Source organism: Dipodomys merriami, unplaced genomic scaffold (assembly GCF_024711535.1).
Source record: "Dipodomys merriami isolate MVZ:Mamm:240054 unplaced genomic scaffold, mDipMer1.0.p SCAF_29, whole genome shotgun sequence".
NCBI lineage: Eukaryota > Metazoa > Chordata > Mammalia > Rodentia > Heteromyidae > Dipodomys > Dipodomys merriami.
In genome coordinates, this window is record NW_027204381.1 from 16,601,097 (window position 1) to 16,628,550 (window position 27,454).

The 27,454-nt window shown below is 41.8% G+C and overlaps 1 protein-coding gene across 1 annotated transcript; it reads left to right on the forward strand.

Annotated features, from left to right (window-relative positions):
- Nucleotides 1-33: 33 nt before the first annotated feature.
- Htr3b (5-hydroxytryptamine receptor 3B) lies at nucleotides 34-27,289 on the forward strand. The gene is made up of 9 exons (XM_070038108.1): nucleotides 34-164; nucleotides 6,511-6,671; nucleotides 12,461-12,505; nucleotides 12,802-12,911; nucleotides 13,724-13,893; nucleotides 14,939-15,096; nucleotides 25,278-25,488; nucleotides 25,619-25,801; nucleotides 27,017-27,289. The coding sequence occupies exons 1-9, from the start codon at nucleotides 125-127 to the stop codon at nucleotides 27,250-27,252; spliced, it is 1,314 nt and encodes a 437-aa protein (XP_069894209.1). The 5' UTR covers nucleotides 34-124; the 3' UTR covers nucleotides 27,253-27,289.
- Nucleotides 27,290-27,454: the final 165 nt, after the last annotated feature.

Consider the following 27,454-nt stretch of genomic DNA (forward strand, 5'->3'; position numbering starts at 1 on the left):
ACAAACGGACAGACAAACAGAGTGGAGAGGAACTCTGGCATGAAGAGTTGAGCGGCATCGCATCTGGTAGAAGAGCGGTCACTTTTCTTCTTTGGTAGCTGCCGAAGAACAATTGGCAAGTGCGATGTCTCCTCTGTGGCCCTGTGTCCTGGTGTCTGCCACAGGTGAGTTCTTTCAATGATTTTACGAAGCATTGAGTTTTAACACTCAGACGCTAGAGACAGTATACACAATTGTGCTCCGAACGCCTCATGATTGGACGTTTTTACTCTGCATCTATAAAATGCCAGCCTACCAAGCTACACAGAGACCAGCAGCCTAACTGTTCCTCCAACTGCACACAGATGTATACATATATGTATACACACATATATCACAGTGTGAAACTTTTTCAACGTAGCTGAAAATAGGTGTCAGCACATTATAATGGTTTGTTTAAGCTCTGCTTCTCTAGAAACCAAACATTCTGTAGCAACTTATATTATGTTTAGGGTACTTCTTTTCAGATCTTCCTTTAAGTACAGCTAATGTATATTTATTATTTGACATAGACTTGGCTTTATTACAAGCTTTATTAAGAACAGCCCAGAGAAAGAATCATACAGACTTGTCATGACTACAGATAACTGTATGTTATTTTGGTATTATAGACTTTACATCTAATCTGACTTTGTAAGATGGATGTATTTTAATGGCAGGTACTAAAGCCTTGAGAATTTGGAATGTTATCTTAAACAACACTTTACAACTGGGCATGGTGATACATACCTGTAACCCCAGCATTAAGGAGGCTACAGTAGAATTACAGCTTCAAGACCAGACTGTGCTAAATAGCAAAAAAGAAAAATGGGCTTAAATAAAAGGCAAACCAAACCAAATGAAAAGTAAACAAAAATGAAACAACAACACAAAGTAATAAAACATACTTCAGAAAAGTATTTTTTAAAATACTTTATGGTGCTATTAGTGCTACTGATTTGAACCATGTTAGGATATAATTGATGCTTTATAAATCAAGCATTTATGTTTATTCTGGGGTTTTCCAATACTCTACTCTCTCGTGGTTTCTTGGAGCTTATATCTGAATTCTCAAGTTTTAAAATGTAACTGACAGCTGAACAAGTCAGTTGCACACATGAGTAAGGAATCTGGCAGCCAAGAAACTAAAAATTAAAAAGAAAAGAAAAGAAAAATGTTAGAAATGCTTTTGATTGGGTCAAGAAAAAAAATATCCACTTATAATTAATGATAAAAATCTTGTATATTTAAAGGATAAAAGCATACCTTAAAAAATAAAATAGAGGGGCTGGGAAGGTGGCTCAGTGGTAGAGTGCTTGCCTTGCATGCATGAGGCCCTGGGTTCGATTCCTCAGCACCACATAAGCAAAAAGAAAAAAATAAAATAGAGGAAATTCTCTTAAATGCCAGATGGATTCCTTTGCAGAAAATAATTTGCCAATATGAAACTGAGATAAAATAGAATAAATAAATGTAAAGAAGATGAAATTCAGCGGGGCTCCAGAGGCTCACTCCTGTAATCCTAGCTACTCAGGAGGCTGAGATCTGAGGATTATGGTTCAAGGCCAGCCTGGGTAGGAAAGGCCAGGAGACTCTGATCTCCAATTAACCACCAGCAAACTAGAAGTGGCTCAAGTTGTAGAGTGCTCACCTTGAGCGGAAGAGCTCAAGGATAGTGCCTGAGACTACCTTTCTGAGACTACCACTTGACTTTTGCCAGCTCCAGTGATAAATCCTGGCTAACAAATGATGCTGGGCAGGGAAGGTGGCTCAGTGGTAGAGTGCTTGCCTTGCATGCATGCATGAGGTCCTGGGTTCGATTCCTCAGCACCACATAAGCTGAAAAAGCCGGAAATGGCACTGTGGCTCAAGTGGTAGAGCGCTGGCCTTGAGCTGAAGAGCTGAGGAGCAGTGCCCAGGCCCAGATTTCAAGCCCCACGACCGACAAAAAAAAAAAGAAGATGGAATTCTTTCTAGTGTTTTGTGTTTACGGTTTAGTTTTGTTGTTATAGGAGAACAAGTTTTAGTTGTGTCTTTTAACTAGTGCTTTGCCATCACTTATACTAAGGATACTTTATGTGTGTATGTGCATGCACATGCATGCCAGTACTGAATCTTGAACTCAGGGCCTTGCAGTCTCTCTTGGCTTTATCACTCAAGGCTGGTGCTCTACCACTTGAGCCACACCTCCACTTCTAGCTTTTTTTGGGTCAGTTGGGGGACTTGAACTCAAGATCTGAGCAATTTTTGCTCAAGGCTAGCGCTCTACCACTGTGAACCACAGTTCCACTCGGGTATTCTGATAGCTAATTGGAGATAAAAGTCTCACAGATGTTCCTGCTCAGGCTGGCTTTGAACCAATATCCTCATATCTCAGCCTCCTGAGTAGCTAGGATTGTAGTTGTGAGCCACCAGTGCCTGGCCACTGCTGGCTTTTTGCTGGTTAACTGGAAAGTAGAGTCTCATGGATATTTCCATCCTGGCTGGCTTCAAATGCAATCCTCAGATCTCAGCCTACTGCGTAGGTAGGTTCATAGACTGAGGACACTTGTGACAAAGAAATTTACCCTTGGGAACTTTACTGGTTTAATATCCAGATGATCTGGAAATAAAATGCCAAGTTGATCACAGATCCCTGGCTGTTCCTGGTGTGGTGTGGTGTGGTGTGTGTGTGTGTGTGTGTGTGTGTGTGTGTGTGTGTGTGTGTGTGTGTGTGTGTGTGTGTGTGTGTGTGTGCTGGAGTGGAAGGCATCTGCATGAGGGAGAATGGTATCACTGACTACAGTACCCATTAGTCACATGGCCTGGGCAAGCTTAGGTGTTCAGTCTCTATAAATTCACTTTTATTTGGGATAATCATGAAGATCAAAATAGGATTGTAAAATTGTAAGGTGTAACACATGTATAAGACACTAGTAATCTGGAAGCAAACCACAGAAAACAGCCCTGGGAGTGTGGGCTCAAGAATGTACACCTTGACTTGTCACTGTTCCTAATAGTCTCGGAGTCATGCTGAAGAGCTTGGGCTTGGGTCACAAACCAACTGTGTTTGAATTCCACCTCCTTTGTTTGCAAACTAAGCCTTCAGAGAGTACTAACCTCTTAGAGCTCCTGGTTCCCCATCTGCAGTAATCACCCAAAATCGCACACGAAAGGTTGACTTAGCCCTGTGCCTGGCCTATATAGTAAGTATTTAATGGCACCACAAGTAACCAATGGAACATATATCATCTAAATCTCTATGTCCTGTATCCGCTCAGATATATGAACCCATATGTAAAGATGTGTACTAAAAAATCTTTTCATCAAAAAGTACCCCAAGCATTGTGAGATAGAGAGATGGTATATGAAAGAATGATTCATAAAACAAGGAAAATAAAGCCAGGTACCTGTAGCTCACTCCTGTAATCCTAGCTACTCAGGAGGCTGAGATCTAAGAATCATGGTTCAAGTGAGACTCATCTGCAATTAACCAGCAAAGATCCAGAAGTGGTTCAAGTGGTCGAGTACCAGCCTTGAGCAAATAAGCTAGGCAATAGTATTCAAGTCCTAAGTTCAGGCCCCAAGGCCAGCACAAATAAAAGAGCAAAAAAAAAAAAAAAAAAAGTGAACAAAACAAGGGAGGTAAAGTAATATTTCTATAATATTCTCTCTCTCTCTCAAGTGCATGATAGCTCAGTCCCTAATACGATCTATGTCTCAGAAACCACACAAGTGAATTATATGAAGCTGATTATTAGCTTCAGAGAGGTTAGAATTAGAAAGGATTCTTTCCTGGTCTGTTGATAGCTCCCATCAGTGTTGAAACATCACTGAACTCAGAGTCATTTACTGCTCGTGTGAATGTCACATTAGCTTTCAAAGGGCATCGCTTACTGTTAATTAATGGTCACTTAAATCCTTAATCTCTTTCCTGTCATTGATCTTTCTCCTCCGGCAAATTTGCATTTATAGTAGAAATGTAATTTATTATTTCTGCCTATCTTAAACAAGGGACTCTTTTTTCCCTTTTGGTTTATTTAAGTGCACTTCCATTTCTTGATAAATTTTCTCTTTCTAGGACTTGTTTCTCTGTTGTTCCTAAGCCCTCATTTCCAGAACTTCCTCTTCTGACTTAGAAACACTTGGGCACTTTCTAGAAAGTTTGTGTTTATCTACAGGACACCCTATGGATGGTTTCCTAGGAAAGAGAACAGAAAAGAATGTGCAGAAGGGACAGGGAGCACACAACTTACTCCCCAGGCTTATGTTTTTAACTCTGTCTCAGATAGTTGCCTGTATTGCATCACTTACATTTCAGCATTTTCCCAACTGAGACTTGAATTGGGGGCCCCCAAGAGTGGTAAAAACAAAGCTGCCCCAAGCTAAAGTTTCTGGGAAGAACACCAGGACCAGCTTTGCTTCATGCTCTTGACTTCCCTTCTCTGGGGTAGGCAAGTGAGAAATGTTCTCAGGTAGAAAGATTCCCAGCATACTTTCTGGCAATAACAGTTCAGAAAAGCCCTAAAAATGCTGCCTCCCCCTCTGCCCCCAGCTCCCCACCTCAGTCCTGCATGCCTGAATAGCTCTTACCATTTTCAGCATCTTCTTGGGTGAATAATTAGGAAATTAAAATGCTCATTAGATTCCCAGTTCCCGTGGTTATTGAAAGGGAATATTACACTGCCCCGCAATGAAGCAGACATCACACCCTCCTGCCTCATTGTGAGCATTTTGGTCATGCTCACACGGACACGTACTAGAAATTGCTGCCCGTGGTGGCAAGTGACATGACATCATTCATAAAGGAATGGGTATCAACAGGATTGTCTCACGGGGAGAAGCGATCTCATTTACAGTTTCCTGCTGGAGCCTACCAACTTTCCGCAGCTCATCAAAATAGCCATCAAAACCAGCGAGAGCCCAGGCGAATTCAAACGCAGGACACTACAGATAGATTTCATCACATAACCGTGTCAGGTGGTATGCAATTTGCTTCAGTCCAATGCCTTAGCGAGGCTTTGAATTCCCTCAGGGGCCGGTGAAGCTTGTGAACAAAATATCTTTTTGCAATTCAGAGAGAGCCCTGACAAATTTGTCACTTCCAATTGTCGGTGCTCATTTCTCTTGCTTGCTTTTGCTCAGCTTCTTCTGCTTTGGCACCAATCAAAGGCTCCTCTACAAATCAAGATTCCTAGGTCAAGAGGAAATGGTTATTTCTTGGACCCAGACAGAATTTTCCCAAAACAAAGATCTCATTTTCTGACAAGTGCGTTTTATTCAAAGACAGACGATGTGAGAAAAGAGAGTTTTGAGCAGAAAAGCATGAATTGAAATCTTATTAATTCCACCATATAGGAATCCACACAGAGAACTTATTTGGGGGTCCATGCTTTGTCTATGAAAAATGAGAAATTGAGGGGATGGGTAGGGTTGAGAGAGAATAATGGAAAGGGTCACATGGATCAAGATGCATTGTGTTCATAAACTGTTGAAGCCTGTTTGTCTGTTTATACTACTTAAAGATAATTGGAAAAGAAATATTTTTGTATAACTACTTAGAGATAATAATTAAAAAAAGAAATGAGCCGGGCACCAGTGGCTCACGTGTGTAATCCTAGCTACTCAAGAGGCTGAGATCTGAGGATCAAGGTTCAAAGCCAGCCCAGGCAGGAAAGCCTGTGAGACTCTTATCACCAATTAACCACCAGAAAACTGGAAGTGACACTGTGGCTCAAGTGGTAGAGCACTTGCCTTGAGCTGAACTGCTAAGGGACAGTGCCCAGGCCCAGAGGTCAAGCCTCATGACGGACACAAAAAATAAAAAGAGAAAGAAATGAGGTCAATTAAAAAAGTAAAAATAAAAATGAAAAATCAGAACTAAAAATAAAACAAGGAGGGTAGGGCAGGCACTAATGACTATGCCTGTAATCTTAGCACTTCAGGAGGCTGAGCTCTGAGGATCAGGGTTCAAAACTAGCCCTGGCAGGAAAGTCCTTGAGACTCATCTCCAGTTAACTACCTACCAGAACAAGCCAGAAATGGAGCTCTGGCTCAAGTGGTAAGGCACTACCCTTGAACATTTTCAAAAGCTCAGGAACAGTGCCCTGGTCCTGAGTTCAAGCCCAAGACCGGAACAAAACAAAACAAAAAAGCAAGGAGGGAATTAAGTGTGGAAGTGGGCATCTTCCAGAGGGACTGATATAGGAGTGTAAAAATGGATTGTCTCCCAGATGACCAATGTCTGTAAAATGCAATTGCACCTGATTTTGCCTTCTTGGAGATGGAGTTGATTTATCTTTACAATGCAATTTCTCTATTAGTCACTTAAGGCTATCAGTTTCCTTTAAAGAGGCATCGGCATGAGAGCCTACCAGCTAGCTGTGAATTTATGCAGATTGGGGTGAACTGAAGACCATACTCTACTAAGAGCCACAGGAGTCTCCAATAGTCTGAAGTCTCCTAACAGGTGCTTCTTGTTTTCATCTTCACAGTGAGAGCTTTCTTTTTCAGGAATTCTAGCCGCAGCCATACCCGGTTCTAGGGGTTCTGTCCTGTATAATCTCACCACGCAGTTACTACAGCAGTATCACAAGGAAGTGAGACCTGTTCACAACTGGGCGGAGGCCACTACCGTCTACCTGGATCTGTTGGTCCACACTGTATTGGATGTGGTAAGGGCCATGCTGAGCTTTCTCTTTCTGCTGATCTTCTTTTAAATCATCCATGCTTTTCTGTGGGAGCTTTTATTTCTGAACTGAGAGGGAAGTTGTGTGATATTCACTTCAGCAGTTAGCCCGAGGTAAAATATTTATTTGGAAAATTGTAATTTTCAGCCCCCCTACTTATATTGTAAAAAGCAAATAGCAGAGCAATGCAAGTTTCATAGGATGAAGATATTGTATGGATTAAACCATAGATTAAGGTACATATTTTATGTATGTTGCTGAAACCAGAGATGGCAACAGGTATCTTTTTCTATAGTTTACTTTTTTTTTTGGTTAGTCCTGGGGCTAGAACTCAGAGCCTTGGCACTATCCCTGAGCTCTTTTGCTCATGGCTAGTTCTACTACTTTGAGCTGCAGCTCCACTTCCAGCGTGGTAGTTAACTGGGGATAAGAATCTCAGGAACTTTCCTGCCTGGGGTTGGTTTCCAACCATGATCCTCATATCTCAGCCTCCTGAGTAGCTAGGATTACAGGTGTGAGACACCAGAACCTGGCTTACTTTTTTTTTTTTTTTTTTTTTTTTTTTACTTTAACATGATAATAGTACATTTAAGAAGAGATCCAGGTCTGGGAATGTAGCTCAGTGATAGAGTGTTTGTCTAACATTTTGGTTCAATCCCTAGCACTATAAGAGGAAATGGGGAGTGAGAGAGAGACAGAGAGACAGAGACAGAGACAGAGAGACAGAGACAGAGACAGAAAGAGACAGAGACAGAGAGAGAGACGGAGAGAGAGAGACAGACAGACAGAGACAGAGGCAGAGAGACAGGGAGACAGGGAGATGAGAAAGACAGGCTCTATCTGTTTTTTTTTTTGGTCCGGTTATGGGGCCTGAACTCTGGGCCTGGGCGCTGTCCCTCAGCTCTTCAGCTCAAGACTAGCGCTCTACCACTTGAGCCACAGCGCCACTTCCAGCTTTTTTCTTTTTGCTTATGTGGTGCTGAGGAATTGAACCCAGGGTCTCAGGCATGCAAGGCAAGCGCTCTACCACTGAGCCACCTTCCCAGCCCATGACAGGCTCCATCTTAAAAAAAAAAAAAAAAAAAGCATAAAATTCGCTGGGAAGGTGGCTCAGTGATAGAGCGCTTGCCTTGCATGCATGAGGCCCTGGGTTGGGTTCGGTTCCTCAGCACCACATAAGCAGAAAAAGCCAGAAGTGGTGCTGTGGCTTAAGTGGTAGAGCGCTAGCCTTGAGCTGAAGAGCTGAGGGACAGCGCCCAGGCCCAGAGTTCAGGCCCCACGACTGGACCAACAAAAACCCAAAACATAAAAAAAACTGGACATGATGGCTCAAGCTTGTAATCCTAGCTACTTGGGAGACAGAGATTAAGGCATCACGGTTTAAGGCCAGTTCAGGTAAAAAGTTCTCAAGACTCCATTTCACCCTGTTATTATGGGTATGAAAAAGGCACAATAACAAGGTACAATGGTGTACAACTATCATGCCTAGCAAAAAGGGAAGCGCAAGTAGAAAGATCCAAGCCCAGGCCAGCCTCAGCATGAAGAAATGAGTACTCAACCTCCTAAATAAACAAAGCAAAAAGGGACTGGGGACCATGGCTCAAGTGGTAAAGCACCTGCCTACTACTACCAAAAAAAAAAAAAAAAAAAACCAACCAAAAAATAGAAAACAAGAAAAACCGAGCAAGCAAGACCCAACTGACTGGTATCAATTGTCCTTGGAAACTGTGATCCTGATTTCTCTTTTAGAGACTTCTTTTAGTACTTTGTTTTAGATTGGTTCTATAGAAGATCATGTTTTTGTGAAGTAAAGATAGTTTTAGTTCTCTCTCTTCGATGTCTAAATTTCTATTTTTTAAAAATTGTCTTGTTGCTCCAGCCAAGACCTTACTATAATGCTGAATAGAATGTTGCTCTGTAAATATCAAATTAATACATGTGGTTGATAGTGTTAAAATCTTCTGTGTCTTGTTTTGACCTAAAGGCCCTCTAATTCCCTTAAGTGCTATGTTAAAATGCACAATTATGGTTGTAATTTTTCTTTCTGTCTTCTTGTTCTGCCAACTTTTGCATCATACATTTTGAAACTGTTGTTAGGTACAGACACATGTAAGATTCTATGTCTTCTTGATTACCCAGTCCTTCTATCATGAAATCCCCCTCTTCCTCTTTGATAGTATTCTCTCCCTGGAGCTTTTTTAAATATATTTTTTCATGGTATGTTCTTTATTTTCAATCTAGGTCAGTTGGTTTCACTTTTGTTGTTGTTGTTGTTTGCTTGCTTTTTTGTTTTTGGCAGTCATGGGGTTTGAACTAGGGGCTGGACGCTGTCCCTGAGCTTTTTCTGCTCAAGGGGGTTTTCTGGTGGCTAATTGGAGATAAGAATCTCATGGACTTTCTTGCCTGGGCTGGCATCGAACTATGATCTTCAGATCTCAGCTTCCTGAGTAACTAAGATTACAGGCGTGAGCCACTAGCACCAGGCTTTCATTTCGTTTTGTTTTCGATGCTTCAGAACGAACCCGATGCATTCTAAGCATGGGCTCTACTTCTGAGCTATGCCCCAATAACTTATGACATCATTTTCATTTAAAATTATTTTTACACTCTGTATTTTAGTTGAGTCTTGCTTTTTATTCCCTCTTATGTAGCTGAGATTATAGGAATGTGCCACCATGCCCAATTTGGGATTATCCTTATCAATAACTTGACTACTCTAAATACTCTTACTATATTTAGATTGGCTAAGCCTAAACTTAGCCTAAATGGAGGCAGGGACAGTTTTGATCAAAGTGTTCAGATTCTGCACAGACCTGCACATTCTAATGTGAACATGTAACTTGTTGGATCCGTCTGCCAGCCACTGAACTGCTGGGGAGCTGGTGTGTGAGAGGAAGAATTTGTATCTCAGTTTTCCTTGTAGCACCTTGTTTCCAGGATCATGTTTTGCCTCCTGTTTTGTTTATGTAAAGGACTACAGTCTTGTCTTAGCATTTCTGGGTATTATGAGTACCTTAGGGAAATCTGATTATAGAGATAATCTACTCAACAGTGAAGAGCTTCAATTTGTTTCTATTGAGTTTTGTCAATTCCAAATTCCCAGCTACCTTTGTATTCCAGTTCATTGACTAGCGCCTCTCAGCCAGACGTTGAGGCATCTGTTTCTATAGTCTTCGAAACTGGGAAAGATAAATAAGAATGTGGGGGAATTATCTGTATATTTGCTAACCACCAATTTAGATCTAAATAGACTCCCTCTGTTAGGAAGACTAATGAATTCCAATTCTCTGAAATATCCTTTGCTTTTAACAAGCAAGATAGAAGGTATCTACAGAAAAGGAGAGAGAAATACACAGAGAAAAAAAGCTGTGAATAATGTCACCAGAGAACCAATTATGTTCACCAGCTGGCATTGAGAAACTTGTTTCCTTTGACAAAAAAAAAAAAAAAAGAATTTTGTTTTAGTCTAAAACTACTTTTTGACATTGTGTTTTTTAGGGCTGAATGACAAGTCTTAAAATTTTAGGGGGAAAAAAACAAGTCTTAACATTATTGTTGCATGTACTTGACAAAGCAATGGGCAAGAAGAGGAAGAGGAACTGAGGTCCCAGAATGGAAATTGATAAGAATCAACTACACAAAATGATAGTAATAATTAAACATTATAACAGGGATTGTAGCTGGGTACTAGTGGCCCATGCTTATAATTCTAGCTCCTCCCGAGAGGCTGAAATCTGGAGAACTGAGATTTGAAGCCAGCCTGGCAGAAAAAGTCTGGGAGACTCCATTTCTAAAATAATCAGTGAAAAACAGGGCTGGAGGCATGACTCAGGTGTAGAGTGCCAGCTAAGCCAGTATAAGGCCCTGAGTTCAAACCCCAGTATAAACAAAAAAAGACAGAACAAAACAAGAGATCCTTTTCCCAGCCATGGGATTGAATCGATGACAGTTACAAATTGATATGACAGTGATTTAAGATAAAACTAGTAAGGACAATTCATAGCTGTAAAAGAAATACTTCTTGTAAAAGCATAGTTAAGCTGCTATCTTTCTTAGTAATATAAACTACATTTTAAACTTATTTTTTTCCTCTATCAGTGGGGAATCTTCACTGACTGTAATTCAGCCTAGAACGGAGCCTTCTGTGCTTTACTGGGTGAGGTATGATATATTTCATGATTTTTCAGCTGGCAAAATTTAGCAAAGAAGCCTGTTTCCATAAGCCTGAGCTCTCAGCAGAAGACTTTTTTTTTTTTTTTCAACTACCAGGACCCCTGCTGAGCCAATCAGGGCTGTAAGTCCCCTCTGGTCCTCCCTCAAGCTGTTCCTTGGGGAAATATTTGTGAATGCAATCTTTTCCCTTTGCATGCTACTTTAAAACCTGCCTCTCCTAAGTATCTATTTAAAGCCCATAAAAATCTGTAGAACCCATAGATTCCACCACCAGTCTTTGTCAAACCACTGAAGTTGGGTGAATCAAATTTGTTCATCATTTCTTCTTTCTTTTGATGCTTAGCAAGTCATGCTTAGGAACTAACAATTTGTTTTCTTAGTTACAAAAGGAGAAACTTTCTAAAAGTTTATGGTTTCTCTTGGCAGTGATGTGGAGAGCCACTGGGCCTATCTATCTAGTCTGTCTGCATTGCACCATTCTGTACCATCTTCAGAAACTAAACGTCTCCCTACTCCAGGCTCCATATCAATTCTTTAAAGTGGTAGTCTTGACCTTGCACACAAAGAATGCATATTTCTAACGTGTTTAGAGTACTGGGGAAGATAAATTAATTATTTACTCTCCTGCCAGCAACTCCCCAATCATGGTTATTTGTTGAACATTTGGTATAGGCTAAATATTACAGAAATTTAAAAAAAGTTCTCTAAACACTCTGATTTTGAAACAAGTCATCAGGGGAAGAGATAGTTTTTAGCCTTTTCTTTCACGTTTCTTCATCTTGGATTTTCTATCTACTTATTTTAAGAGCATACTTCACAATTACAGACTATCCACAGAAAGAAATGAAAAATATGAGTTCAAAGAGAGCTCCTTAGTACTTTAATATCATCTTTCCCCTAATACCCTGGAAATATCCTAAAAAACCATGTCCCTAGCCAGGGATAGTCATGCATGCCTGCAACCCCAGCACTCAGGAGGCCGAAGCAGGAGAATCACAAGTTTGAGACCAATCTTCAGATCCTCAGGAACATCAGAGTTTCAAAATGTTCTTCACTAGTTTAGGTATGAAAAATAATTGGCATTATTATGAAAAATAATTGGACCCATTTAGGCATGAGGAATCTCATCGATTATATTTTCTAAAATATACTTCAGTTACATTAAACTTAGTCTCTTTTAAAGCAAAAGGTAACTTTAGAGAAGTGGCTGTCATTATCAATTGAGATAATACTCATTGAAGATTATGAGTAGTATCTTAATTTCAAATGAAAGTTTGCTCTTATCTTTTTAGCTTGGTAGCAGTTAAGATGATCATTTTTTTTTAGTTTGATTAATGGCGGTGTAACTAATTAGACTGGAAGAAAGATTAGGGAATCATTCAGAATTTCAAGTGCAGTCAAAGTGCCACTTTGTCACAGATAATATAGGAAAGTTCAAGGTGACAGTGAATGAGAACAGGAGGATGGAAGGGTCTAGGTGATGTTTATAAAATTAGTTATTTGATTAGGTTGGATTTTCTTCCTCTGAATTGTATTTAGTGTTGAATTTGCTTTGATTTTCATTATATTCTATGGTTGTGTATTTTTTTTTTGCTTTGCAGGATGTACAGAATCAAAAACTAAAGACAATAGTGTGGTACCATGAGGTAAATGACTATTTCCTTCTATGCATGCTGGACTCCTGATCCGATGTGTTAAGAAATACAGTCATTCTAAGAAATAAATAGTCTCTTTGCATTTATAGTCCCTTAGATCTGCTGTAGGCTAATTTATTAGACTCCATTCACGATATGGACCTGGTTGGGACTACCATTGTAAGGAATTGGACAGGAAATATTTTTTCCCTAACAGAGAATACCAAGGGACTAATCAATTGAGTTTGTAATTCATATCTCGGTTGACCTGTTGCATTTTGGTAAGTTTCCCTTTTGGCTACTAACAGGTTTGGAATGATGAGTTTTTGTCCTGGAACTCCAGCAAGTTTGATGAGATTAAAGAGATCTCCCTGCCTCTCAGCGCCATCTGGGCTCCCGATATCATCATTAATGAATTGTAAGTGTGCTCCAGTGTATTTCAGATGTTGTTTGTTGATGGTGGTACTAGGGATTAAACTCACTGTGTTCTGGCTAAGCAGGTGCTCTACTAGTTGAGCCATGCCTCCATCCCTCTCTAGTTTTAGCTTATGAGACCAAGTCTTGCTATGTAGCTCAGGCTGGGCTCAAATCTGGCAACCTTCCTACCTTAGCTTCTCCAATGCTAGAACTTCAGGTGCCTCCATGCTTTCTATGAGGTTTTGACCAAATAGTCTACTCAGACCAGTGGTTGATGATTCTCAATTGTGGCTACTTTGAGTTCTCTCAAACTGAAGATTGGAAATAGGTTAGAAGTACCATGAGTTAAAAGGGGACAGGGGTATGGCTCCAGTGGTAGAGCACCTGATCAGCAAGCATAAGGTCCTGAATTCAAACTCCAGGCAGTGAAGAAGAGCCACAAAGGAGAGTTTTATTGATTCTATCATTGAGGAATTCCTGGGACTCATTTCTTGTGGGGAGAGGCAGGTGTCCAGTCCTTGGGAGGTACATTGTACCAACATTATTTAAGATACAGATTTGGTTATTGGTGCTTAAGGTTACTTGTTTGTGCCCACATGCAGCAATAACAAATGAGGTAATCTTTGGCCCTTCACTGTTCAGCCCATCTGTGCCCAGGTACATCATAGTCTGGAGACATGTACATCATATTTGCAGAGATAGGTTAGCCTAAGTCTTATGGTCTCTTCCATCTCATAATAGTGCTGAGCTCTGTGTATGTTTTTAAAGGACTGAAGCCCTCTGTGTAATGAGTTTTCTTCTTCTTCTGAATAGTGTGGACATTGAAAGATCCCCTGACCTTCCCTATGTTTATATAAACTCATCGGGGACTATTAAGAACTCTAAGCCAATCCAAGTGGTCTCTGCATGCAGTTTACAGACCTATGCTTTTCCATTTGATGTCCAGAATTGCAGCTTTACCTTCAACAGCATTCTGCACACAGGTAAACCAGGAGAGAGACACACACTCAGGAGTTAAACCCATAGATAGTTGGCACCTATGCTGGATTGGCACACACAGATGAAATTATATTACAATTTCACATCTCTTGTATTTTTGTATTTAATTGGCTATTTAAAAATCCAAATCTCTTCTTGCAGGCAATAATTTAGCTATAATTCGACCAGGTGCAAAGTCGTTAACTAGCATGGCTGCTGTTAATTTGTAACCACAGTATTATGATCCTACTGCCATTGACAATGTTCTAGAAGTCAGTACAATTTCCCTCATACTGTGCAATAGTGAATTCCAAACCCTAGATTCATAGCTCCCCGAACCCCTCCGCCCCCCGCCAGAGCTGAGGACCAAACTCAGGGCCTTGCATTTTCCAGGCAAGCACTCTTCCACGGGGCTAAATCCCCGACCCCATAGCTTTGTTTTGATGACTAGAAAGATTTGGTTCCTTGCCTTTATTCCCTCATTGAAAGAAAACCAGGGGCTGGGAAGGTAGCTCAGTGGTAAAGTGCTTGCCTTGCATGCATGAGGCCCTGGGTTTGATTCCTCAGCACCACATAAGCAGAAAAAGCCAGAAGTGGTGCTGTGGGCTCAAGTGGTAGAGTGCTAGCCTTGAGCTGAAGAGCTGAGGGATAGCGCCCAGGCCCAGAATTCAGGCCCCATGAATGACCAACAATAAATAAATAAATAAACAAAAAAAATGAAAGAAAGGAAGAAGGAAAGGAAGAAGGAAAGGAAGAAGGAAAGAAAGAAAAAGAAAGAAAGAAAGAAAGGAAGAAAGAAAGAAAGAAAGAAAGAAAGAAAGGAAGAAAGAAAGGAAGAAAGAAAGGAAGGACGGAAGGAAGAAAGAAAGAAAGAAAGAAAGAAAGAAAGAAAGAAAGAAAGAAAGAAAGAAAGAAAGAAAGAAAGAAAGAAAGGAAGAAAGGAAGAAAGAAAGAAAGAAAAAGACTGCATGTGAGGCCAGGAGAATTGGGAGGTAGAAATGCTGGTACCTCTTTCTAGCAGCAAAGTAAATTATTTCTGTTCATTTCCAGTGGAAGATATAGACCTGGGCCTGCTGAGACACAGAGAAGACGTTAAACACGACAAGATGGCGTTTTTTAATGACAGTGAGTGGGAAATTCTAGCAGTGTCCTCAATGTACAACGTCCTACACGTCGCCACCGGGGATTTCGCACAGATTCAGTTTAATGTAGGTGCTTTCTTTTCTCGCCTTTGCCACCACTTGTCTTTAGTCTTTGATATGGGACTGAGGAACCTCCATTCTGTCTTGTGTAGTTATTCGTTACCACCCAAGCTGTTGGCTCTAGACATCAGTCTGAACTCCAGCATTCCAGAGAGCAGAGCTCCCGTGAAAAATCCTGGAATCTTTGCACCGATATCCCACAAATGCATGGGGAGAAAATGAGGTTCAGACACCAGGGACCTTAACCCTCACTTATAGGAGAAATCCTCAAACCTTCCAGTACCTGCAAACATGATTGCTTATAATTGCTATGAAGGGACACACACACACACACACACACACACACACACAGAGCCACCGCTACAGCAATACATTGGAAAGACTGTCTCATCAACATTATTGTCCCGTTCTTTTGTTTTTAATTTCTTTTTTTAATTAATTATCTTTAAGGGGTTGTACGTTGCCTTTTAACAGAGCAGTTTATGAATACAATGCCTCTTGATCAATGTCACCCCTTTCACATTCTCACCCATCCCCCCGACCCACCCCTTCTCTTACTGTTTTCAATTTTGTAGCCTATACATTGCATTTTTTACTGCCTTCTCCCGCTTCTCCTCTTTATTCATCTAGTCCTCTCCTTGACCTTACCCCTTTCTTTCAAGTACCTGTTTCCTGGTGTTTATTTTGTTAGGTTTTGACTTTGTCTCTTTAAGGGATTGCACTATTTTGAGTTCTCCCTTGAATCTATTCTATTTCCATTAATACATTTGTAACCACTTGCATACCACCCAATGTGTTTACTTATAGGTTTATTGGCCAATTCTAGCTATCACATATGAAGGAAACCAGGTAACCTTTAATAGAGAAAATTATGGATTAATTCTGGATCAAGATGCATAAAATATTCTTATTATTAGTCATGCACTGGTGGCTCATGCCTGTAATCTTACTCAGGAGGCTGAGATCTGAGGTCATGGTTCAAAGCTAGCCCGAGCAGGAAAGTCGATGAGACTCTTACATCCAATTAATCAACTAAAAATCTGAAGTAGAACTGTGGCTTAAAGTGATAGACCGCCAGCCTTGGGCAGGAACAGTGCCCAGGCCCTGAACTTCAAGCCCCACAATCAGTTTTTAAAAATGTTTATTTTATTGACATGACTATCTGAAGGGCTAGTTTATACTCACCTGCAGAATTCATGGATACCACTAGTAGCTTCTAAGTCAGAGGGAATAAATGTTAAGAAGGACATGTTGAGACCCCACCTTCCTCTGATGCATCCTGGGAATTCTTTCAGCCACATTGTTCCCAGGAAACTTTGGACATTGAGGGGTGGGTTAGGGGTACATTAGGTGCAAGCCTCTGCTTTGTATTCTAGAAGGAGCTCTCTCCTCTCCTCGGCTTTTCTTGGTAAACCGTCAGACATGAGGTCAGAAACAAGTTTACATAATGGGTAGACTTTCAATGTTGGTATATAGCAGGGCACTCTGCTTTTGTGTACAGAGTTGGCTGGTGGAGCATTCGTGTGTGTGTGTGTGTGTGTGTGTGTGTGTGTGTGTGTGTGTGTGTGTGTGTGTGTGTGTGTGTGTGTGTGTGTAGGTTTTCATGTCAAGTAATGGATCCAATTGAAAAATGGAGTTTGTAGGCAGTTTGGGACTGCATGCAAGAGGCATTCTCCTGAACATATGCCTTTGGAATAAGAAGGTACATTTAGACTAGATGTGGGTGCTGTGGTTACAGTGGCTGTGTTATGATCGAGGCACAGACCTCCTCCATAGGCCAGAAGACATTGCATGCCACTTCCCAGCAAAGCTCTTGTTAAATTAGATCCTCAAACTTGACTAGGGTTCAATCCTAACTAATGTACAGCACTGACTATTAATAGTGAACCACAACTTAACCTTTCTAGCAATGAGGTGAAGTGAGATTGCTTGCATAGAATTCTGCTTTTTTTTTTTTTTTAGTGAAGTGTGCATTGAGGTCCACTTGTCCATTTTTTTCTTGTGTCTATGGTGCTAAGGATAGAAAAGCAGGCCTTGTGCATGCTAGGCAAGGATTCTACCACATCCCAGGCTGTGTCCACCTTTTTTTTTTTTTAAAGTGAGAACAAAGGAAAGCCAAACAAACCAACAATCCAAGAATGCTTTTCTTCTTCTTTTTAATTTCAATGGGTTTCTTGGCTAAGAGTAAACACCTCATTAATTTTAAAGATATCAGCCTGAAAACATTATTAATGCAGCCCCAATAATGGAGAGCATTAAAGGAAATGTGAGAGAGAAGCACGTGAGAGGTGGAACTTAGTCCCCCACCAAGTACTGCAAGAACCCTGCACACGCCATTACCCACACTGCACGGAGGAGACAAGCAGAGGCAGGAGAGGAGCAGGTAAGCAGGTGTGCAAGCACGCAACATACTCACAAGCATGCTTTCCCTTTCCGTCTCTTGCTCCCTCTCCCTCTCCTCCCTCTCCCTCTACTTCTTCTCCCTCTTGGTCTCTAGCCGCTCCTTTTCCCTCCATGTAGCACCCATTATTTATACTTACATGTCCCTTTTATTATTTTATCTTCTCAGCAGCAACTGAGAAGTTTCTATATGACCAACAGAGATGGTAGAAAATGGCTTAACTAAGGGGAGATGTCCCTGAATCTAGGAACCATGGACCAATTCCTTTCCTCTCTTCATTGTTCTGTTCCTCCTTTCTTATGATGTTTACATGGAGGTTTGCTAGAGGCGGGCATCCATTCCATCTCAGGCTCTTGGAACTTTCCCCCATGCTTATGCTCTGAAGGCTGAGATGGGTTACCTAATAAAGCTAACTTCCAAGCTAGGCACCTGTAACTCACACTGAAAAGCCTAACTATTCAAGACACTGCCAAATGAAGATCCTATTTTGCAACCAACCTAGGGAGGATGAATCTGTGAGACTCCTAACCTCCAATTAACTGGCAGAAGTGGAGGTATGGCTCAAGTGGTAGAGCACCACCTTGAACACAAAATCCAATGGAGAGAACAAGCCCCAATACTGGCATACAAATAGAAAGAGACAGAGACAGAGACAAAGAGGAAGGAAGGAAGAAAGAGAGAAAGAAAGAGAGAAAGAAAGAAAGAAAGAAAGAAAGAAAGAAAGAAAGAAAGAAAGAAAGGAAGGAAGGAAGGAAGGAAGGAAGGAAGGAAGGAAGAAAGGAAGAAAGAAAGAAAGAAAGAAAGGAAGAAAAGAAAGAAGGAAGAAAGGAAGGAAAGAAGAAAAGAAAAGCTTGCTTTTGTCTTAATTCTCTGAAACAGAGTAGTTAAGAATCCTGATTACAATCACAGGTTGTATTAGCAGGACTTAGGAGTCATTCTCAGCTTTAGAAAGAAGTAATGTACATAACCATCACAGTTTTCCATCTCTCAATTCTCAGCCTTCATGGTCCTAGGTGCCATGTGCACCATGCCTGGATTAATTGTTCTCTAACTTTGCATCAGACATCCCACTCTGAATTTAGCATCTAAGGCAGCCAGCTGTCCTTCAATTGTCCAGTGATGTGAAATTCAGAGCCCAGTTCCATACCAGTATTGGGCTTGCCAGTGTCCTGACAGCAAAGGGCCATCTCCCTCCTAATCTAATCACCTGCTGTGTCCCAGTCCAGGCTGCCCTGCAGGAGGCTGGGGACAGGTGGGGCAGGCAGGAGAGACAACGATCTATTCTAAATAAACCTCCATCCTATGCCTAACATATACTGCTGCCACTTACACTAAATCAAATGCTCTGGAGGCCCTGTTAGTTTCAGCTAATGCGCAATCACAGCTGCTGGCGCTGGAACACGTATTGTTTATCAGAGGGCATCACTGATGCTTTGGAGTCGGACTACATTCCACAGGGGGCCCAGAGAAGCCTCTTCTCTCTATAAGGATGTTTATGTGCAGCCCGGGACCCAATCCAGCAACCATGGGAGGGAAGGTTTCCTTCAATACATTATTGGAGGTGCTGGTTCCCAGAAACAGCAGGGTGAGCATTCGATTTCTGTATGGCGGTGATTTTTTTTTGAAGAATGAGGGTAAAAGTGGGAGGAGGTAGGGAAAAAAATGTAGAAACTCATGTTGGATGGAAAACGGTGGACACTGTGGGAACTAAATCAGCCCTACCACAGATAGACTCACACTGAGTAAAGTGTTCATTCAGGCAGGAATTGGGGTACCCACAGGGAACTCGTAGAAAAAAATGAAAAGGGGTGTTTTGAAGAGAGAAGGGTGCTTTTCTTATCATCATTTTTTATCCACCATAATTTGCCTTTCCAGATTAGGGTAATTTTGTTGTGATTTCCATTAAGTGCAGTTTATAAAAGGGATAGAAGATCCTTCTAAACACCATCAGAGAGAGACAAAGAGAGAGAGAGACAGAGACAGAGCCAGAGACAGAGAGAGAAAGGAGAGTAAAGCCCTAGAAATCCTTCCAGGGTCACTCAAGTAGTCAGGAAATCATCATTCCTGCTCATCCAATTCAACCTACAGTCCAGATCCAAGGAACCCTTACTCTAGGTTCAAGGATCTTATTTAAATAGTAGCAACTTTCCAAACTGGGAATGTTGGGAGGGGCTTGGGAGAGGGGGAAAATGGGTTTCCATACTAAGCGTGAGTCTGGGTGTCAAAATTCCAACTATGTTTTAAAGACGGTCATGCAAAATTGAGTACTGGTAGGGTCCGCCATCAAGCAGGCAATTAGAGGCCAACCTTGGGGTCTATTCCATCTCCAAGGAGCTCTCCACATACACATTCTGAATTAGATTGATCTCTTTCATTAACACCAATAGGCTCCAAATACCTTTGTGTACTTATTATTACCTGGCTTTAATGGATAATGAAATTGTGGCATAATATTGCTAACACCTGAAGGGTGTCTAATGGAGAACACAAACTGAAACTAAAGTGCTTTTTTTTCTTCTCTTTCTGTGGAATTTAAAGACACCGGCTCCTTTTAGTCCATTAGGAACGATGGGCTCGAGGTAGGGGCAGGTTTGCAAAGGGCAGTGTTTCACTCTGCTGGTGATGCACCAGCTCTCCAGCTTCTGTTGGGTTACTGGTTCTAGAATGATCCATGAGACTGAGGGCATTCAGAATAACTGACCCCAAGGGGCTAGAGCCCACTTGGCTAACTCCACACTCCTACTCCACTGGGACTGAAAGCATTCGTAACAGACTCCAGTGCAATTCAGTCAACATCTTTTCTGCTCTTATCCACGTTAGGCTCAGCGGTCATGCCGAAGTCGTAAGATGAATGAAAAAGGACTGCACTATCTCTCCTGAACATTAAAATCAGCCTAGAGAGCCATGACAGCAACCACAAAATTGAGCATTTGCTTTTTGTCCTTAGGAGTTTATGTATAGCATCCTTAAATTCCCATGAGATATAAGTACTCATCACATTGGCTTTTATTTTGTCGGTAGTGGGGCTTGAACTCTGGGCCCAGGAGCTGTCTCTCAGCTCTTCAGCTCAAGGCTAGCACTCTACCACTTGAGACACAGCGCCACTTCTGGTTTTCTGGTGGTTTATTGGAGATAAGAGTCTCACAGACTTTCCTGCCCAGGCTGGCTTTGAACAATGATCCTTAGATCTCAGCCTCCTGAGTAGCTAGGATTACAGGCGTGAGCCACCAGCACTTGGCCACATCTGCATTTTTATAAATTGATGGGTTGGGATGCAGAGAAATGCCTTTCAGGGTGACTAGTGGACCTTCCACTCAAACCCAATCAGTCTGACTCCAGAAACCACGTACCTAACCCAACTAAACATAATCGAGTATATTCTAGCTCAATCTTTCTGTGCCCACATTGTAAATGCCAGACAAGTCATCTTTATCAGCTTCATGAGGCTATCATAATGAAGTACTCCCAACAGAAATGAATCCTCTTCTAGTTCTGGAGGCTGTTTCTTTAGGTTGTACATGGTTGATAGAGAAATTCTTCTAGCTCATAGTAACATTTCCTTTAACTCCACCTGAGGAAAAAGGGGGGTCTCTTGCTCTGGAAGGTAGCCCTAATGTAGCTACTGCTTGGTTTGGCTTAGGAATAGAAATGTTCTTGCTAAATTGGGGGGAATGGGTGAAGTGGTTTTCAGAGATTTATCCAGCTTTCCAATTTTGTAAACCAGGTGGATATAGAAAAGTTTGTTTGGGAAACTTATTGTCCACCCAGATACTTTAGTCTTTCCCTTCTGTCTTCAGTTGCTGCAAGTTGACATCTAATATGGAATTGCTCCTGACAGGACAATTAACACCATTTGAAAGGCTTGATGCAGTATAAAAAATGGAAGGCCCCTTTTCAAATATCAAGTATTTCTCTCCTGTTTCCCTTTTCTCTTTTTTATTAGCCTACAACATACGTGTAATGCATTTTGATTGTATCTACTCCATCTATATGATTCTTTCTTAGCTTTCCTTCCTTCTCCCCACTTCTTTTTCTCTTCTCTCTTCCCTCCCTCCCTCCCTCCCTCCCTTCTTTCTTTCTTTCTTTCTTTCCTTCCTTCCTTCCTCCCTCTCTTCCTCTCTTCCTCTCTTTCTTTCTTTCTCTCTCTCTCTTTCTTTCTCCCTCTTTCTTTCTTTCTCCCTCTTTCTTTCTTTCTTTCTTTCTTTCTTTCTTTCTTTCTTTCTTTCTTTCTTTCTTTCTTTCTTTCTTTCTTTCTTTCTTTCTTTCTTTCCCAGTAACAGATATCTAAATTGTACCAACAGAGCATGAAACTACATACAGGTCTCTTCCAAATTCAGAACGCTATATGACTGTAACAGGTCACATGCCCATGAAGCCAGCTGCCTCTCTCAATATCTTAGCTCTTCCCATACATCTCCCCCAACATCCTGAGGATCGATGATCTGATAAAACTATACTGTCTTGGAAACGGGAGAGTCTGAGGAGCTACTCTGTCCATCTTTGGTTCTGGTCTTGATTTTTATTTAATGTCTACATCAGCCTCTGTCTGGAGAGGAATCATTTCTGCTTGTGCTAATTATATAGGAACTTTTACTTAAAGAGCACAACACTCATCTCAGTTTTACTCAGGATGTTAGGCAAGATTACAGGTAAACTGCTTTTTAAGAAAAGAGTGGAGAATCAAAGCACTAAGAGGTTAATTTAGACTCAGACCTACAGGATCTTAGAATTGAGGTGCACTGGAACTCCACCCTCTTCTGTAATGAGTCTGGATGCTTTCTACTTAACCCACCTGCCTACTGTACCTTGTGGGTGGTATTCCTTGTCTTTCCTTCCCTTCATATAATAATAATAATCTGCCATGAAGTCTCCAGGGGGTTCTCTCATTTCTACCCTCTGGAAAATCAGGCTTGGTCAGCATACTTCCTATCTTCATAGGCCAGACCACCAATAGCTCAGCATGGAGCATGACATAAAACTCCCATGGTCTCTGACCATCTGACCCCCTTTCTCCTGCCCCCCACCTCATCCCACCCACCCTGGTCATATTCATTGATGGGCTTTTGAGAGGTGCAGGTTGATGACAGCTAATTTTGTTGCGTTTTCCTGTTGACTGCACTTTGGTAGAATGTCTTTTAAGCAAATTATTGTAAAGCAAGTGAGTGTTGTTCTGGTGTAGATATTTGCAGCCAATTATGTTTAATGTGAAAGACAACAGCCAGACTACAATCCGCCAAATGGCTCTGGCCTGCCAAGCTCCACCAAGTTGGGATGTGCTCCCAGATCTCATGGGTGGCAAGGTTTCATTCTCTCCAGGAATGTGGTGTCCAGACTCCTCACCCACCCACCCACCACCACAACCACCACCTTCTGCTCCCTCACGAGCCTCTCCATCACATCTCTGGCCTTGGTTCATTTCTTTGATTCTCTTTCAGAGCGGGAGACACAGATGTGGGAGGAAAGCCTGGAGTCCACTCAAAGGTCCTAATGAATCAAGGGTTATAGCTATGTCTCAGTGGTAAAGAATACTAGAAATCACGATATAGGGGGACACAACCCACTTCGGCCACTTAGCTTATTTGAGAGAACTGAGTTGTTTTTTTCATCTATAAAGTGGAGGATATTACTAGCTGATGTTGGCAGTGAGGATTAAATAAATCACAACCTAATTATAAAAGCATCCAGCATATTGTCGAATACATATAAACCATCCTATTGTTTGGATGTTTGTTTTGTGTGTGTTTTGTTTTTTATAAAAAAGGAGATGGTGGCCATTATTTCTGCACAAATCCAAAAGCAAAGAGTCCATTTGTCTGACAAAGCTTTATTGAATACCCACTGTCAGTGACTCACACCTGTAATACTAGCTACTCAGGAGGCAGAGATCTGAGGATTGTGGTTCAAAGCCAGCCTGTCTGGAAAGCCCATAAGACTTTTATCTCCAAATAAATATCAGAAATCCAGATGTGGCACTGTGGCTCAAGTGGTAGAGTGCTAGTCTTGAGCAAAAAAGCTCAAGGGCAGTGCCCAGACCTTGAGTTCAAGCCCTATGATCCCCCTCCTTCCCCCCCAAAAAAGATCTGACATGGGACCCCTTTCGGATTAACACCTTCTCAGACATGTGATGAGATGTGACTTTAGAGCCTAGTGGAGAGAGAAGTCTTGCCATTCCTTAGTTTTAATTTTAGGAGGGATGACAATATAGTTTGTCTTCCAGGATAGCCTGAAACTTGCTCTGTAATGCTGTGTAACCCAGGTTACCCTTCTGCCCTAGTCTCTCTGGTGTGGAGATTATAGGAGTGCACCATCTCCCATGACTAGAATATGTCTTCCTTCCTTCCTTCCTTCCTTCCTTCTTTCTTTCTTTCTTTCTTTCTTTCTTTCTTTCTTTCTTTCTTTCTTTCTTTCTTTCTTTCTTTCTTTCTTTCTTTCTTTCTTTCTTTCTTTCTTTCTTTCTTTCTGCCAGTCCTGGGGCTTGAACTCAGGGCCTGGGCACTGTTTCTGAGCCACAGCGCCACTTCCAGCTTTTTCTGTTTATACGGTACTGAGGAACCAAACTCAGGGCTTCATGCATGGTAGACAAGCACTCTACCATTAAGCCACATTCCTAGCCCTGAATATGTGTTTCTTGAAGACACTCCCCATTACTCTCCCAGAGAAGCTAGGTAAGAAAAGTGGCAACAGCAACAATGATTTTATGACTTGAATTCCAATATTGAACAGCCACTCAGTGGCTCATTATGGTGCCCATAGTGCAGCCTGAGTTGGATGGCTTCCGTTTACCCTACTGTAGACATCTACCTCCCCTTCTCTTCCCTGCTCTTTGCTCCTGGAGACTGAACTGGGGCTGCAGAAATGAGATCCTTGGTCATGCTTAGCTAAGGAGAGATAGGAAATGGAGTAGTGCAAGGAAATTGGAGGGAGGGAGGGGACTGAGGAGTTACTTATTTCTTCATTTCCCTCCCCTGGAGTCACTGCCAGGCTGGCTGTGTCCCTAGGAGAAAGCTCCCATCTCTCTGCATAGATTCCTCTCCCACTATGTCTAGGCACTACTCCGAGCACTTGGTTCCTTCAGGCCTAAGGATGGCATCAGCTCACTCAGTTCCAAGAAGCCCTGGGACACTCTCTTTATTCTTATGATCTTTTATAGCCAGCCCATACCTTGCAAATAGACTTGTGATATTACTAGGAAGTTTCCAAATTTCCTAGTAATATTAACTCCTTCCCAGACTCTGATAACTCCCCAGGTTTAGCTAAGAAGCTCCCATTCCAAGTAAGGAGATAGAATGAACTGAAAATAAGAAATGATGTTGCATAATAAATAGTATTTTAAGAGAAGGAAGATTTTGATTTTAAGATAGTTTCTCATCAGCTATATGAATTTGGATAAGTAATCCAACCTTTTTGAATCTGTATTTTCTTATGGTAAAACAGAAATAATAATATCTAGGCCTCAAAGTTGTGAGGATTGAATTCAATAAACATACAAAACAGCCTCATGTTTTTGCACGCAGCAAGTGGTAAATAAATGCCAAAAGCTTTCTTTTATTGCTGTCAATATTAAAATTATTAAGATTCACGTGGCTAATGCTTAATATTACTATAACTAAAGTTTAACATGGAGCCTTTGTAAACCACAAAATGGCCCCAAAAGTAATTCTAAGATAAACAACAGACTTTTTGCCTTAGGCAAGAATGTTAAGATTTAATGGAATTTAATGGCTATGGGTTTAACTGAACACTAGTCCATCATCTTAGATTCAGTGGATTTCTTGTCCCTGGCCAGGTAGTGATTCGCAGATGCCCTCTAACCTATGTCGTCAGCCTGCTGATTCCCAGCATCTTCCTGATGCTTGTGGACCTGGGCAGTTTCTACCTGCCACCCAATTGCCGTGCCAGGATTGTGTTCAAGACCAATGTGTTGGTGGGCTACACTGTCTTCAGGGTCAACATGTCTGACGAGGTGCCAAGGAGCGCAGGGAGCATCTCTCTAATTGGTAAGCAGCTCCAGTGTCACCTAACTCTTCTTACCTTCCCCCTATCGACAATCTGATGCCACCCTTCAGGTTGGAGAAAGGAAAGAGATTCCAGCTAACTCCCTCTTCTCTGCTCTGGCATCTTCTCTAGGTATCTTCTTCACAGTCTGCATGGCCCTCTTGGTGCTCAGCTTGTCTAAATCCATCATGTTGATCAGATTCCTCCTCAGTGAGCGGAGCAGCGGGCAGAAACAACCCCTTCGGTGCCTTCAGGGGTGTGTTGATGTGGATGGCTCTAGAATAGACCCTGGGGCCCAGCGTGCTGGGGTAACAGGTTGGTGAGAAGCCTTGAGATCTTGGTCTTAACTTCTTTATCACTGCTGGAGTCAGTGTAGACTGGGGAAGCAGGAGGGCAAAGGTTGGAATATGTGTAGAATCTAAAAGACCCGCTTCATAGTGCTTGTGTTATACTTATTGCTGGGGACAGAAGGCTACCTTCTGATAGAGGTCATTTTAGCTTGAAGGTCAAATCCTCACTCATCTTCAGCTTGTTTGATTTTCCAGTTTTATCCAATTATCTAATGTCACTGAACTGTTAACTTACAGAATAGCAGAGTTCTGGCATGAAAGTTGTTTCTTTCTCCCTCTCTCTCTGTCTCTTACTCTCTGAGTAAGAAAAGACTCCTTGAGTTTAATCATGACTGTCGATTAAACTCATTCCCACAGAGAGAGAGAGAGAGAGACAGACAGACAGACAGACAGACAGACAGACAGACAGACAGAAACAGAGAGATAGTATATAGATTTTAGTTACAGTTATGAAAAGAAGTGTAAGACTCATCCCAGGCCCCTGAAGCTCCAGTGCCAGTTCCATTCAGCAGACACCATGGTGATGGATAAAAGGTTTGCCCATATAGTGATATTTCACATTTCATATTTTAATATCAACATGGGAGGCGAGGAATGAGTTTAATCGACAGTCATGATTAAACTCAAGGCGTCTTTTCCATCCTCTGCTTGTAAGGGGTTCAATTGCACAGGCCTGACTCTGGAAGTTTTGGTGACGGATCAAAGGGCACATTCCAAGGGGCAGGTAACAGGATATCAGGGAGCAGTAAGGTAAGTATACACAGGCATTCATCATAACTTTTGTCAGGATTACTGCAGCAAGTCAAACACTCAGGATCCTGTGTCTTTATTCAGACGCAAGGTAAGATAATCATACAACCAGCACTTTCCCACTAGCATTAGGCATTCTCCATGTATACCATCCATTCATGCTTTTTGCACCAGGTCGTGATTCCCACAGGACACGAGGATTTCCCATACTCCAACTGAACCAATGTGGACCAACCTCTACCTCAGAAAAATGTCCTAAATGGCTTGAGCCAATAGACAAGTCTGTTATATTCTCTGAGAGCTCCCAGCCTACTGCCCAGTATTTTGCCCCACAACATTCCTTGAAAGATAAGACCATCATCAATTTTAAGAAAAAGTTCAGGTCTTGGTAGCACCTGATTCATCTAGAATGTTTTCCCCTATCATGCAGCATTCCCAATCTATCAAGACCACTGGGTCCAGTCAGGGACCCTAAAGGAAATCTGGTTCCAGCTTCGATCCATCAACAACCATCTCCAAACTCAGGAGCAGGTGGACCAACAGAAGGTGGCGTGGTTGGCGCTCCTGTATCGCTTTGACCAACTGCTCTTCCGAAGCTACCTGGCCATCCTGGGACTGTACACCATTACTCTGTGCTGTCTTTGGGCACAGTGGAGTGGCTGGTGAACACTGAAATCATGGTGGGAGACAAGAATCTACACATATCCAGTCCCTGCTGTCTCTTTACCTTGTGTCCAGGGTAGTCATCAGGAGGCTGTTGTGAAGAAGGACATGGCAGGCTGTAAGAAAGTTCTCAGTCTTAATTTTCTTCCAGCAGAGACTCCAAAGAACTCCAAAGCTGTTTGTTAAGAACTTTTTCCAGCACTAA